The 14,091-nt window shown below is 57.0% G+C and overlaps 1 protein-coding gene across 2 annotated transcripts in view; it reads left to right on the plus strand.

Annotated features, from left to right (window-relative positions):
- The window catches only part of SRCIN1 (SRC kinase signaling inhibitor 1), a 64,857-nt gene continuing 50,766 nt past the window's right edge, over window positions 1-14,091 (plus strand). For both annotated transcript variants that reach the window (XM_061175756.1, XM_061175755.1), the window contains exon 1: window positions 1-124. In XM_061175756.1, coding sequence (XP_061031739.1) covers window positions 1-124 — 124 coding nt within the window. The remainder of the gene's footprint in view (window positions 125-14,091) is intronic.

Here is a 14,091-nt window from a genome sequence, read left to right on the forward strand (position 1 = left end):
ATGCAGCCCTGGCAGTGCCTCCGGCGCTTTGCCCTGGCCTGGTGGGAGAGGACAGCGGAGGGCAGCGCCCGATCTTCCAGGGAGGAGGCTGGACCGAGGGACCCCGGGGGCCGAGGGGAGCCAGGTGAGCAAGAACAGGGGAGTGTGCGAGGAGAGATCCTGGACTGCCAAATACGAGGGAACCAGGAGGTCTTGCAGCCCCCAACTTTAGGAGAAGTGGGTTCCTGGCTGGAGCTTTTCAAAAGATGTTGGAGCTACTGTTGTTTTGGGGAGGGGGAAACAGATAAGGGCTGGGAGTCGGGGGTAGATGACCAGACTTCCAGGCTTGTGGGTCTGAATATTCCTTGGTGTTGGGTTTGAGCACTTTGGGGTGGGGATAGGATGCCTTCTTTCCAACTCTGGATATCTTGGTCTGGGTGACCTTGAGCCAACTGCTTTGCTGTCTAACTCTGTGCCTCAGTTTCTCTCATTCCCTTCCCTATCCTTCTTGCTGGTCTTAAAAAATTGGTGATGCATGTGATGGAGACTGTCACTGTGAAAATGTGAGGCTTTGTAATCATTGGTGGCAGCTGTGATGGTGGTGGTTTCTGGCGTGGTTGCACGTGTCTACATATGGGGGGGGCAGTTATGGTTTCCGTGTGAGGTCTTTTGCTGGTTTTAGTTGATGTTGGGCCCACTGTGGGCAAGTGTCAAGGTCCGGCATTCATACAGGAAGGAAGGCTCCAGGCAAGCTGGGAGTTGTTGGGGCAGAGACTTAGCTGGTGGCCTAGTGTAGAAGCAAGGGATGGAGCATAAAAGGAGGGGGTTCCAAGAATAAGATTCCCCCCTCCACCCAGACTGCCGGGCACCCAGGCACCATTGGCAGCAAGTGCAAAGGCTTTGCCCTGGCTTCCTGCCACTGTGCCTTGGGGACAAGAGGGTCTTTGTCCAGTTCTCCCCCCACCCCTGCTCCTTCCGCCCTTACCATGTTGGCCAGTTCTCTGTGATGACCCTCAGGGCCGGGATGGAGATGCAGGTCCCCCATGTGCTCTGGAGATCTGGAAGAAGCAACTGTGGTCTCAGGCAGTGCTGAGTGGAGCCGGGGAGCTCTTCTAGGGGAAGGGTCCCTGGGAATGAACCACTGGGAGGTTTGCTCCCACCGCATGCTTTCTGCTTGCCTCCTTGCCTAACGCGGACGGGATGGGGTCTGGGGTCTTCATGGCCTGATTCCTGCTGGGAATCCTGGGTTCCATGTTTCTTAAACATGTACAGGGCAGAGTTGGGTGCTGTGATGCAGAGCCTCAGATGATCTCTCTTTCTCTCTCTCTGGCCAGGGACCCACCCTGGAAAAAATGTTTAATTAGAACCATTGATTCCTTCTTTGGCTGTGAGCATCGATCTCACCGGTGTGGTCAGAGCTGGGGGTGATGGTGGCACGGTTGCTGTCTGCCCAGTTCGAACCTTGGCTTTCTCTGACAAAACCCAAGCGTAGGAGGGAGGGGGCTAGGCTCTTGGAAGTACCAGATCTGTTTTAGCCCCATCTCCACCCCAGGTTAGGTCTTGGGGAAAGAAGGGAGACGAGGTTGAGGATTTAACCTGAGGGAGCTGTGTTTGGGGTTTGAGGATCATCCTGGGTAGTGGGCCTGGGGCTCGGGAATGGAGGGGCAGCTTGGTTGGAAGGGAGACAGGAGGCCATTGGGGGCGCAGGCAGAGAGTTCAGGGGAAGGATCTGGAGCTTGCCATTAAAGTTTTGCTTTCGAGGAATCCCAAGCACTTATCTCCTCCAAGCCCTGGCAAGGAGATCCGATTTCTTCCTTAGTTTGTGTCTTCGAGGCCCAGAGAGGGACAGAGACTGTCTCAGAGGCCCAGTGGGCCTGGTCTAGCCTTTGAGCCTGACTACCTGACCGAGTGGCCCCTGCCTAGGCACAGGGAACGAAGGGTGAGGCTCCAGGCAGCCTCCGATCTGGTCTCTGGGTTTGGTGGGAGGTGGGGGACAGATTGTGCCCCCGCCCCAAGCCCCAGCTGCCCGTCGTGGGTGGGCTGGTGCAGGTGCAGGCTTCAATGAGCCACTCAGATGCTCTTTGAAGAATCCCTTGTTGGCTTCCTAGGGCCCATTCGAGCAAAGATAATAAAAATCTGGCCGTCAGCGGGTTTGAGGGCTGCACTTGCTTCCCCTTCTTTCATTCCCAGCTCTGAAAAGCAGAGATGAAGGCTTTGGATTTGGCTGGGAAGCAGCGCTTGCCTGCCCCGAGGGAGGGAGGGAAGGAGAGCGGGAGGGAGGACTGATTTCCTGGCAGCCGGGAGATTTGCTGGGGAGGTGGGCAGAGGGGCAGGGACCTGGTCCCCTACTCTTGCCAGACAGCCTCGGGCCTCGATGGGGCTCCTATGCCCCTCGCCCAGGCTCCAGCCTTGTCCTTCAGTTCCAGAGGCTGGGAGCCCCCTTTCGGCTCCACTGCTCCCACATTCCCCCCTCTGCTCCTCAGACTCCCCCACTTTCTTCCCCCTGGTGCCCCCCATCCCTGCCCCTCCATTTCTCTCCCTCTGCCCTTCCCGCTGTCTCTCCTCTTTGTCTCCCCCTTCTGCTCCTTAGTCTCCCCTTTTCTGTCTGTCTGCCCCCTCATACCTGTCTCTCTTCTTTCCTTCACATCTGTCCTGCTTTCTAGGACTGTCTGGAAGGTTAAGAAGCCAAGTTGGTTGGAGGGAGGGGAGGAGCTGCAGCCACGGAAGGGACCGGCCTGAGTTGACTATTATGGTCTGTCAGGTGTCATAGTCATCAGGGTCCAGGCGGAAGGGGGCTGCTGAGCGCTTAGAGATGTGTGTGTAGTGAGGGCGCCATCCCCCTCCCCGCACACAGCAGGCACCTTGCCCTGACATTGGGCTTCAGACACTCAAGTTCTCCTGCCACCTTCTACTGCTTGGCTGCCGGAAACCAATGCCTCCGGCCTCTGGCCCCTCCACACCTCTGGTCGCCCACTGTCCCAGGCATCATCGCTGCCCTTGCCCATGGTTCCCCCACACCCACTACCCGGGCTCACAGGGGGAAGGGAAGGGTCCAAGGGAACCCCTACAGGCCCTGTGACCCCTTCACCATCTTATAAGCCCCCCCACGTGGAAGACAAGACTGTCATGGAAAGAGCACTGGACTGAGTAAAGAGACCTCGTTAGGATCCAGCCTCAGCGCCCAAATGTCCGAATGACCTTGAGCAAGTCCCTTCCTGGCGAGGGCCTCTTTCCTCACCTGTGAAATGAGGGGGCACAGGCTGGCTCCTCTCCAAGTTCTCTTCTGACATTCCACCGTTGTTGTGTCTCTCTTCTGGGTGATTTGCATATGCTTTGCATACATCAATGGTGCCTGCTTGAAGGGGGAGGGTGCCGCCCACGGGGACCAGAGTCCCACCCACCACTCCAATTCCCCTTGCCCATTGGCCCAGGCTGTCACTGCTGGAATCTCCCAGAGGGATGGAAGCCGGGTGAGGCCTGAAAATTCCCTGGGGAGGTGGCTCCTGTGCTCCAGCCGTGCTAGAGACAGGATGGGGGGATAGCCCTAGTGGAGGGGACCCCTACCCTCATCACTCCTGCTCCAGAAAGTCCAAACAGGGAAACCAAGTGGGTGTGAATTTACTACAGTTGCCTGTGGCTACCACAGGGTGTGTGAAACCCCACTGAGCCTGGCAGAGGGGTCAGGGTCTGAGCACCTCTAGATGCCAGGAGCTTAGCTAGGTGTAAGAGTCCCTCCCCTGGCTTCAGCTGCCAGACAGGCGGCTTCACAGTCCAGGACAAGTCCTGCTGTCTTGTGCCCTGCCCACTTCTGCTCAGGCCCCTGGGCTCTGGGTGTGTGTGGGTTGGAACTTGGACCTGAGAGATGGTCACTGAGAACAGGACCATTGCATGTCTGGGCCCTGCCTGGCCAGCACACCACAGGTGAGGCGCGGTGCTCCCTGCAAGGGTCACGGGGAGGGAGAAACTGCTGCCCTCAGTTCTGCACCCACCTCCGTCTACCCCGACTGATCTCACGGGCCTTCTCCCCTGCCACCTGGTATGTGCTCTGTGTCTGGCACAGGGCAGTGCGCTGCATCCCAGCCCCCAACCTGCCTCATTTCCTTTCACCCCCATAATACTCATCACATGGGGCAAGACTGGGGTAAAGGTTGGCAGCCAGGAGAAGATAAGGTGGGCCACTGAGTAAGGTGAGGATTTCTGAAGACAGGAGCAAAAATCCCCTCCACCGCCATGGTGGACGGGGCCAGAGGAAACACAGCAAGAGGGATGAAGGTTAGATTTAGTCTCAGGGAGGAACTGACCCGGGGGGCAGTTTAGTTTCTGACCACGGAATTGTTGTGAAACTTAAATGAAGTAATAGATGAAAATGTCCAGCACGGTGCCTGACACATGATAAACAGTCAATAAATGGTATGGGGAGGGAATGGATGTCTCTGAACCCAGAGGAGACCCTCCCCTAACCCTGAGATGCAGGATATTGCAGGGGATCAGGAGTCAGAAGGACAATTCCCAGAAGAGCTGTTTCTCCTACACTCAGGCGGCTGCTTCCCCACCGCAGCCCTCGTGCCCCACACATGCACTGGGCTCAGGGCCCAGCCACCCTGGGATACCCTGCCCTCATCCTCTCTGCTGCAGGTGGGCAGACAGAAGGGTTTGGAGGCGGGGAATCCTGTTCTTCTCCTCCTCCCCCTGTCTTTGCACAGGACAGCTTGAGAGGAAACAGGCCCACGCTGCAGCAGGAGGAATCGAGGTTAGATGGGAAGGAAACCTCCAGGTGCGTGAAGGGTGGCTGCTCCGAGGTGGTGTTTTTGCATCTCTTACCTCAATGATAGGTGTCTGTGAGCGCAAGTAAGCTAGTGTTGTACCTAGGGGCAGGGGACTGGTTGGCATGACCTTTGAGATGACCTTTGGGCTATCGGAAGGAACTTGGTAGATCCAGTTTAATCTCTTGTGGCTGTGATGGTTGGCAGAGTGCAGGGGACCGTGATGAAAGAGGAGTTCAGAGCTGCTGGGGAAGAGGAGGTTACAGCGAAGTCAGTCTTTGATCCCCCAGGGCAGAGAAGTCAAGTGCAGGGTAAAGAGCAAGCGTTGGACTGGTGTCAGGTTGCCTGCCTCCCCTACTGCTGTGTGACATTAGGCAAGTTAGTTGCCCCCTCTGGTTTTCAGTGTCCTCGGTGTGAGAAGAGGGTGGAACTAGAGAATCTCTAAAGTCCCTTCCAGCTGTCACAGGTTCTACCCACCTCCTCTCTCCTGAGATAATATATGCCTCACCACACAGACGGTGGGAATAAATACTTCCCAGCTCCAGCTAAACCAGGAAAAATGGAGATTTGGCCCAAGAGAACACTGGTGCTTTTGTGCGCCTGCATACGCCTTACAAACAGTCCCTCCTGCTCTGAAGGCACATCTTGCCTAAATCTGTCCTCTCAGCCCAGAAGATGGATAAGTGAGAGGCTATAGGATTCAGCTACCGTCTGTTTTCCTCCCACCCCAGAAAAAAAAGGCTGTGCAGCACTCCGTTCCAACCAGGGACTATAATCCAGTCCATCTTTTCTTCTGCGGAGGCACTGCCAGATGGTGGCTCATCTCCCCCACAACCTTTTCCTGGTTCCTGGTAGCCTCAGCCACCTGGCCCAGTTGCCTGCATATCCCGGAATGGAGTAGCATTGAGACTGGGAAGGAGCTGGGTTTTCACACGCCTGCCTTCCTCACTTCTGCCAGCCTCCTCATCCCAGCACCCTGGTCTCTTTTCCACCCCAGTCACAGAGCATGCTGGAGACCCCAGACCCAGGGACCCACAGGGGGCCCCCCAGATCCAGAGACCCCCCACAGAGTGGCCCTAAGCTGGAGATGTTTGTGCAGAGCCTAGGAGGCAGAGGGGGTGTGTGTCCTGCTGGCTCCTTCCACCCCAGGGGGGCTGATAATTGCAGACACAGCAGGCATCTGTGGCATCACCCCAGGCACCGGCAGCTGCCTCACTGAGGAAGAATTAACGATCCCAGTTCATTGGGAAGGCATTCCACGGCTCACTGAAGCCCTTGCAGATACACCCGGGCCTCTATGCCTCCTCTCCGGGGCTGTCCCCTGCCTAGTCCGTCCCCTCCCAGTGGCCAGGCTGGCCTGGTGAGTCCCCATTCTTGTCCCAGCCTTCTTCTAAGTTGAAAGTTGGGACTCTGAGGGAAAGCCAGGGCTGTTAGGACTGACAACAACTCTCGCTTTGCTGCCCCTGACTTTTTAGGCTCTCCCTAGCGTGGGTGCTTGGGGGGGATTTCTGGATGTTAAAACGAGAAGAGACCTTTGAGGGGCTTCCTGGAGCCTCTTCTGTGACAGAGGCAGGAGAGTAGGAAAGGGGCTCCCGGAGAGGCAGAAGTCACTTAAAGGTGAAGCTTGGGAGAAGCCACTTCTCCTGAACCCAGCAGCTCATCCCCCACCCCTGATCCCTGGTCCGTTTGCAGCCTAAGGTTAGAATTGTCTGCTTCCCACTCCTAGGATGAGGCAGAAAGAAACTGAAGTGAAGCCTTCTGCTCCACTTATTGTCCGTAAAAAATAGTTTATGCTGGAGCGTGGGATGGAAAGAGGTTAGACTTTAGGCAGAACTTCCCAGCGGGCACTGAATGGGAGCCAGCCAAAAGCTGGGGAGGATGGATGGGAAGCAGTTCAGCTCAGGGGTCAAGAGCTCAGGCTCTGGCGTCGGACAGATCCGGGCTGGCATCCCAGCCCTGTGACTCACTTGCTGTGTGGTTTTGGGCAAGTCACTTCACGTCTCTGAAGCTCAGTTTCCTCATCTGTAAATTGGGGCTGATAACGGTGGTTCCCTCACAAGGTGGGTACCAGGATTAAATGAGGTAATTTAGGCGGAGCTCCTGGCACATTGTGAGCTTTCACTAAATAGTAACGTCTTTGTCTTCATCCTCCTCCTCACTGTCCAGTTGAATGAACGAATGGGTGGCTGTTCTCCCAGGAAAAAAGAGACATACCTGAGAGAGCCTCTTATCTAAAACCCAGATTCTCACCCAAGCCGGTCTGGGGCTGGGCCCCTGGAGCTGCCACTTAAGGCTGGTGGTGAGAGGGGAGCTAGGCCTCTTGAGTCTTCATGCCCCCACCTGGTGCCCCTCTGTCCACCTGCCCCTTCTGTGCCCCACCCCCACCCCACTGCTTTGTCCAGGAAGCCCTCTGGGGCTACATATGTTAGTGAACATTCTTGATCTCTTCCCCCAGTCAATGTCCCAACATCTGGGTACAACAGCTGCTTTTCCCCAGGATGCCTGTGTCTTGGGTAATCGGTGGGAAAATTGGAAACATCAGATTGGCAGGGGGCTCTGAGGATGCTTGCAGCCAGACGTGATGTGGGTGTGGATGGGTCCGAGACAGCCAGTGAGGGCTGGGCCCGAGAGGGTGCCTGGCCCACAGTGCGCAGGAAGGGTCCTAATGCCGCGCGCCCCAGGATGAAAGGCAGCAGACAGGCGTTGGGGCACGAGGGAGGTAGAGTACAGTTAGAAGGACTTCCTGCAGAGTGAGAGCGAGGCAGCATGACGGACACCTGAGGGGGGCCCTGCCCTGGCAGTTTGAGGATTGGGTGAGCGTGGGGGGCAGGAGCTGGGCACAGGGCTTCGGGCAAGCCCCTATCACAGCAAGAGTGTGTGCGCGCGTGTCGGGTGTGAAGTACCCCTGTTTCCTCTGTTGTGGGCAGAGAAGGAGGGCCTTCCTCAGGGTTAGGGGGTGAGTGGAGCAGATGGGGGTCTCTTGGGCCGGGAGGGGGTGGTCACCAGTGCAATGAAGGCAGGCCTCTCTGACTCTGAACCCACCAGCCTTCCAGAATGAGGTGACCTTGGCTGGGGGAGGCAGATGGGGGTCTTGTGTGGACCCCAGTAAAGAGCCTGCCCCCGTTTCTGGGAGGAGAACCAGGCCTGGCTTACTGGCTGTCTGTCCTGGGGACCCCACTCTGGAGACCCCTTTGTTTTCTGTGTTGTCCTGCTGTCTGTCCTCCTGTCTGTCTCCCACCCGTGTCTCTGCCCCTTCAGCCCCTGCTCTTCCTCCGACACCCAGTGTCTGTCCTGCCTGCCCCCCAGCCCTCAGTGACCCCCCAAAGGGACAACTCCTAATGCTCTGCCTTGCTCTGTCCCCGTCCCCTCCTCCCCCAAGGCCCAAGGCCCCTGCCGGGCCCCTCCCACTTTGGGAGCCCTGCCCCAGCCCCTTCCTCTCTTCAGCTCCTCTCCTCCGGCTCTGGGCATTCATTCACGACTTTCCTCCTTTCCTGTCCCTCACCCAGGGCTCCAGCGTGCAGCAGGAGGGAAGCCTCCAGGACTCTGTTCCCTCTGTTTAAAGTCTCCAGGTTGGTAAGCCAGGAGGGGGGCCTCTCCCCACCATCCTGCCACCCACTGCTCCCTAGCTGGTGCCTCTCCCCAGCCTCGGGGGCCAGAAACGGGGGAGGGGGCTATCCCTGGGGGGCCCAGGCCTTTGCCAGGGGAGGGGGCAGCAGAGACCTGACTCTGGGGAGGGCACCTTGCCTGGCCGAGAATGTGTCCGTGTGTGCACGTGTGTGCATGTGAGTCAGTGTGCGCGAGCAAACACGTGTGCATGTATATGTGTGTGCCGGCTGCAAAGCTCTGTGTAGTGGGGCTGGGGAGGGAGGAGGAGGCGGGAGCCCTCTGTCGAGGGGACAGACAGCCTGGGGAGAGGGGGTCAGGGCCCTTCTTATCAGGGGCAGCCCATGTTCTAGCGTCGGCCAGAGGGGGGCGATGGGAGAAGATGGGACCACATCGACCTCAGTACAGCTTTGTTTAGTTTATAGGCACTTGTAACCCTGTGATCGCATTTCATTTATTCAATCGTTTATTCATTCATCCATCCATTCCTTCCTTCTTTCATTCAATACAGATTTATTGAACACCTTCTCTGTGCCAGGCACTGGGCTAGGCTCAGAGGCCAACAGTGACCAAGACAGCGAAGTTTCTTTCATTGCTTATGTGGTGAGCAGATAGAGGTTAAGGGGTTGGCTGAATTCACTGGCTGTGGGGCCTGGGGCTGTGGCCTGGCTGGCTGTCTGGAAAGGGCTGTGACCCTCTGTCCACTGATGCCCCATCCCCCCCTGCTCCCCCTGCTGGCAGCTGCTCTGCACTTCATGTCCCTGTAGAGTGTCCCCTGACCCAATAGCACTCCTCTCCTATAGTGTGTCCCTGCCAAGCAGGCAGTGACTGAGGTCCCAAGTCCCCGTGACCCTGGGGACTGTGGGCAGCATTGTTGGGCCAGAGCTGGGGCCACTTCAAGGGGGCCTCTGGGAACCCACCTTTCACTTCCATGCCCCGGACCAGCAGCCTGGAGCACTGGACTTGAGAGTCAGTCTGATCTGGGTTCAAAGGCTCACATAAGCCATGTCCTAGCTTTGTGGCCTTGGACAAGCCACTCTCCCTCTCTGAGCCTCAGTGTCCTTGCCTGTAAAATGGCAGCCTTGTTGAGAAGAATACAGGAAAAGCAGCAGCAGCTGGACCAGAGCCCAGCCCACAGCAGGGGATGCCCAATTGCTGGTTCCCTTTCTGTACCTCCCCCGGCCCCTCCCTGGGGCTGGGGCAGGCTGTGCCCTGGGCACTGTCTGTGCGCTGCCCCTGACCGCCCTCGGGAGAGGGGCCGCAGAGTCCCTGCCTTGGCTGTTTGCAGGCTGCACATCCTCCAGCCCTTCTCCAGCTCTCTGGAGGATGCTTCGGCCCCAATCCGGGCGGGCAGATGGGGGAGGCAGCCCTCCTTGCCACTGTGGCTGCCGACGCCTTGATGGCTTTTTAATAACTTTGCTCGGAGACAATCTGTAGAGTGCTCGTTTGTCTGCCTCTTAATTAAAATTACCATTTTCCTAAAAGAGCAACGATGCCGCTCTCCTTCCTTCCCCCCCCCCCGCCCCCCTCGGTGGCTGCTGCCAGGAGAAGGCAGGAGTGACTTGAAACTGCAGGCTTTCCCCTCGACCCAGGTCCTGGTCACACAGGCCACCCCCGCTTCCCCACACAAATGGCAGAGGGGCCAAGGCTCAGGGGCAGGGAACCAGGGAGGGGGCCTGAATGCCCTCCTCTTTCACTTACCCTCTTCTGGAATACTCCCAGAGGCAGGGAGCTCAGTCCTTTCCCAGACTTACTTTTTACATCTGTAAAGAGCCAGAGTGGGGCTGTGTTCCTCTCCATGAGGCCAGGGAAGTGACTCAGTGACTTAGTTGGGACAGCAGATGCTGCTTGTGAGGCAAGGGAACATGGTTTTACATCGTAGCTCCACCAACAACACCCACCTAGGAAATGTTCTGGAGGAGAGGGAGGCGCTGCAGCCTGGGGCCCGGAGATCCAGCACTAGGAAGGACCCCTTGAGATGCCTCTGTCTCCATCAGCTCCCAGTGGGCCTCCCCTTTCCCTCTGTGACCCTCTGCTTCTGTGCCTCCTCTTGCAGGAACACCCTCCCTTTGTCACCTCCCACTTCCGCTCCTCCCTGAAGTGCCCCTCCCTGACCACCTCCAGGCTCGCCCCTCTGAGCTCCCATGGCTCTGTCAAATCTCTCATGGCATCGGTTCTGGACATCACTGAGCCTACTAGTTCACGTTTGCTTTTGGGGCAGCAAACTCAGTGCTTTCAGGGGCTGGAAATGAGTGAAGCAGTGGATGAGGACAATAGGGAATGGTGAGGACTGCGGTGAGGAGTAGAGTGCCTGTGTTCCTTAAAGGCATTAAAATTCAAAGAAACAAAACAAAGCACCATCAGCTAAACAAAATGCCTGTGCCCTAGTATGGCCCCAGCGTGGTCTTTGCTAAACTGCAATTCATTTATCTTGGCATCCTCATATTGCCCAGTGCATAGTAGGTGTGTACTCATTGTTTGTTGAGTGAATACGTGATCGTCCATATGTCAGGCACTGTGCTAGATACTTTACATATTTATTTCTTCCCCTCTTCCCAAGGTAAGCACTATTTCCCCCATTTTGCCATTAGAGAAACTGACATCCAGAAAAGTAAAATGACTTGTTCAAAGTCACACTTATGGGAAGGGGCATTTTTTGATTTGAGCCTTGGCGTGCTGTGTCCTTCTTGCTCTGTTTGGTCATGGGCATGCCTATGTGTGACACAGGGCATATGCATTCAGTACCTGGCCTGGCTAACAGGGAGCACTGGTGTGGCTAGCGGCCACCTTGTTGACATGTGTTGTGCACCTGTGGGGAGGTAGGGTTGAAGGAAGTGAGGGCTGCAGAGGCGGGGAGGGAGCAGACGCCCCTCACCCCAGCACACCCCTCCTCCACCAGCTTCCGGTCCCATCCCAGCCGCCTGGGGAATGGCGGCGTGGTGACAGGTGCCGAGCTGCCGAGATGACAGCACTGCTGATTCCCCCATAATTACTGTCTGATGAGATGCCAGAATTAGCCACCATGCGAGCATGGGATGCAGATATGGGGCAGAGTGCTGGGAAGCAGCTGGGGGTAAGGGAGCCTCTCCTTCCAGTGCTGGGGCCCTCTGGCAGTAGGGCAGAGTTTGGTGAGGAGGAAGTAGGTTAACACGGAGGAAGCACTGTGTGCTTAATATGCATCAGATGTTATCGTGTGGGCTGTGGTTTTCCAGTCCTCGGAGTGGCTGGACACACCCCTGAGATGGCTGGCTTCCAGACAGGGTATCAAGGGCCTCAGGCCACTAAGCAGAGAATTATGGGCAGAGCAGGCTGCCCACTCAGACTCCTGGGCAAACGCTTTGGTGCTTGTAGCTGGGATATGCCTGGTTGGGGCTGTCAAGGGCATAGTTGCTAGGAAGGGGCTAAGACCCAGAGCAGACTCCTGGCATCACATTAACATGGCCAGGCAGCAGAGGGCAGAGGGAAGTGCCTAGAAGGAGCCGGCAGGTTGAGCTAACCTTGCCAGGAGAGTCGTCCATCCCAGGCAGGAGGAGACAAGTTGGCCCTGAGGCCTGAGGTCAGGGGAGGCCTGAGAGTTAGGAGCAGGAGGTAAGGAAGGTACGTTCTGGTCCCAGAGCAGGGCTGAGTATGCCCTGGCATTTGTTTCCCGTGGCACACATGCTGGGGGCAGGAGGAGGGCTGGTGAGAGCAGAGGCAGAGAGGGGTCATCTGGGCTGCTCAGACCTTATCTGGACCATTGGAGCAGTTTTGAAGGCCACCAGCTAAAGGCGGTGGTGACAACATGGGGCTGACCCAACAGAGGGCAGTGCACATGGCCCGGGGCTGAAGCCAGGCCACAGAAGGAAAGACTTGAGGTGTTGGGCTCAGGAGAGAAGATTCGGGTTCAGGAGCCTTCATTCTGCCCTGAAGGGAGAAGTAATCATGCCCTGCCCCTGGACCCCTCTGAGGGCCATGGGCACAGACTCTGGCTCTTTTTAAGGAAGGAGGAGTTCCACAAGGTAATTGGTGCCTTAGATGTAATGAGCTGTCTGTTTCTGGAGGAATCCAAGTCCTGGCTGGATGGCGTTCCTGAAATAGGACTTGCAGTTCTGTGTCGGCACAGCCTGTGGCAGGGGCTGGGAGGACTCAGTACCAAACTAAGGTATGAGGGGAGGGCTGTGGAAGGGCAGGACCCCCTTCCCAGCCTGGGCTTCTGTGGCCCTGGGGCAGCTCTGCTCCCTGCCCCTCCTTCTCTCTCAGCCACGCCCTGGGGAAGGGTCCCCACTCTTCCGGTGTGAGGTCTCCCCAAAAAGGATGGGGTTGAGGGTCTCTGCGCTTCTCTGGGGAGGGGCCTGTTCGAGTGTTCCCTTCTTAGGGAGCTGGACAGACTGAGGGGACGTAAGGGGCTCTGGCCCAGTGGCTCAGACGAAGACTCAGGGATGCCTTGGTGGCAGAATCAGCGTCTTCCTCAGGGGTAGCAGGGTGTAGAGGAGAGAAAGGAGATCCGGGCTGAGAACCCCACAGTCGAGACCAGGCCTCTCCACTTGCCAACTCTGACCATGGACAAGTCACCCCTTCTTGAGCCTCTGCTTTCTCACCTGTAAAATGGGGGAGAGCAACCTCACGAGGTGACTCTGAGAACTGAATGAATAGAGGCTGTCAGAGCCCCTTGTGGGCTGTCACGAGAGTGTGCTTGGTTGAGGGGTGGGTATCAAGAGTGCTGTCATTCATGGCTGGTCCGTTTTCCCCACAGCATCCAGCAAGCCTGGTGCTGAGTTTACACCTCATCACTCCAGATGGATGGATGGATTTAACTGAGACGAGAAGGTTGGAGTCTTCAAGTCTTTTGCAGAGGAAAGGGGAGACTGTTTATTTCTCCCCTGCCTTCCAGCTCGTGCTCCACCTTCCCGGGTCCTGCTCTGGTGGGACGGTTCAGGTTAGGCAACAGGGAGAACTGAAAGATGCCCCTGGAATCTGATCAGACTTCCCAGGTCAGTCTGGACCCAGCAGTCAGGCAGGAAACTCTGAGTCTCCTCCTGCCTTCTCTGGGCTCCCCCATCTTCCATCCTCCAGAGTCTCTCCTGGTGCTAACCTTAGCATCCCTAGGGAGGGAACATAATGGGACGCAGATTTGGCTGTTTGTTCCCGGTTGGCTTGCAGGGCAGTAGAGTAATTGACCTGTGAGGTGAGGGCTGAAACTTGCAGCCCAGAAGCCCTGTCCTTCACCCTCCAGCAGCAGGTGGAAGGGGGTCCAAGGCCCGCCGGCCCCTTGTCCTGGTGCAGGAGGCTGAGCACCTGTAGAGGGAGACAAGGGCTGGGGGTGCGAGGTCCAGGAGGGGCATCTCAGCCCTTGGCATTGCCTGGTTGGGTAAGCATTGGTGAGAGTGGAGTGGCCTGTATTTGTAGACAAAAATGTAAATGCTTTAGCAAGGAGACCCTGAACTTGACAAAGCAGGAGAGGGGCCAAGAAGTTGCCTCTCTGAGAAGGGGTAGCTGGACTCAGCATGGGCAAATGGGGTCCCCAATGTCTTTCACTCTAAGCTGGAGATGCATCGAGCTGGCACTTGAGGGAACCCCCAGATGCACTGCAATCTGTTGAGGGGTTGTAAACGTATATGATGTGTGTGCATGGGCACAGCACCCTGTCTGTCCACGTAGCATCCAAGGTGGCATCTCTGCAGTGACCCAGTCCCAGCTGGGCCCATGTTGATGCCTGTGGTGGGTGCAGGGGAGGCCTTCGTGACTGGGCACACGTTCATGAGCCTGT

The sequence above is a fragment of the Eubalaena glacialis genome, chromosome 19 (genome assembly GCF_028564815.1).
Source record: "Eubalaena glacialis isolate mEubGla1 chromosome 19, mEubGla1.1.hap2.+ XY, whole genome shotgun sequence".
Taxonomy (NCBI): Eukaryota; Metazoa; Chordata; class Mammalia; order Artiodactyla; family Balaenidae; genus Eubalaena; species Eubalaena glacialis.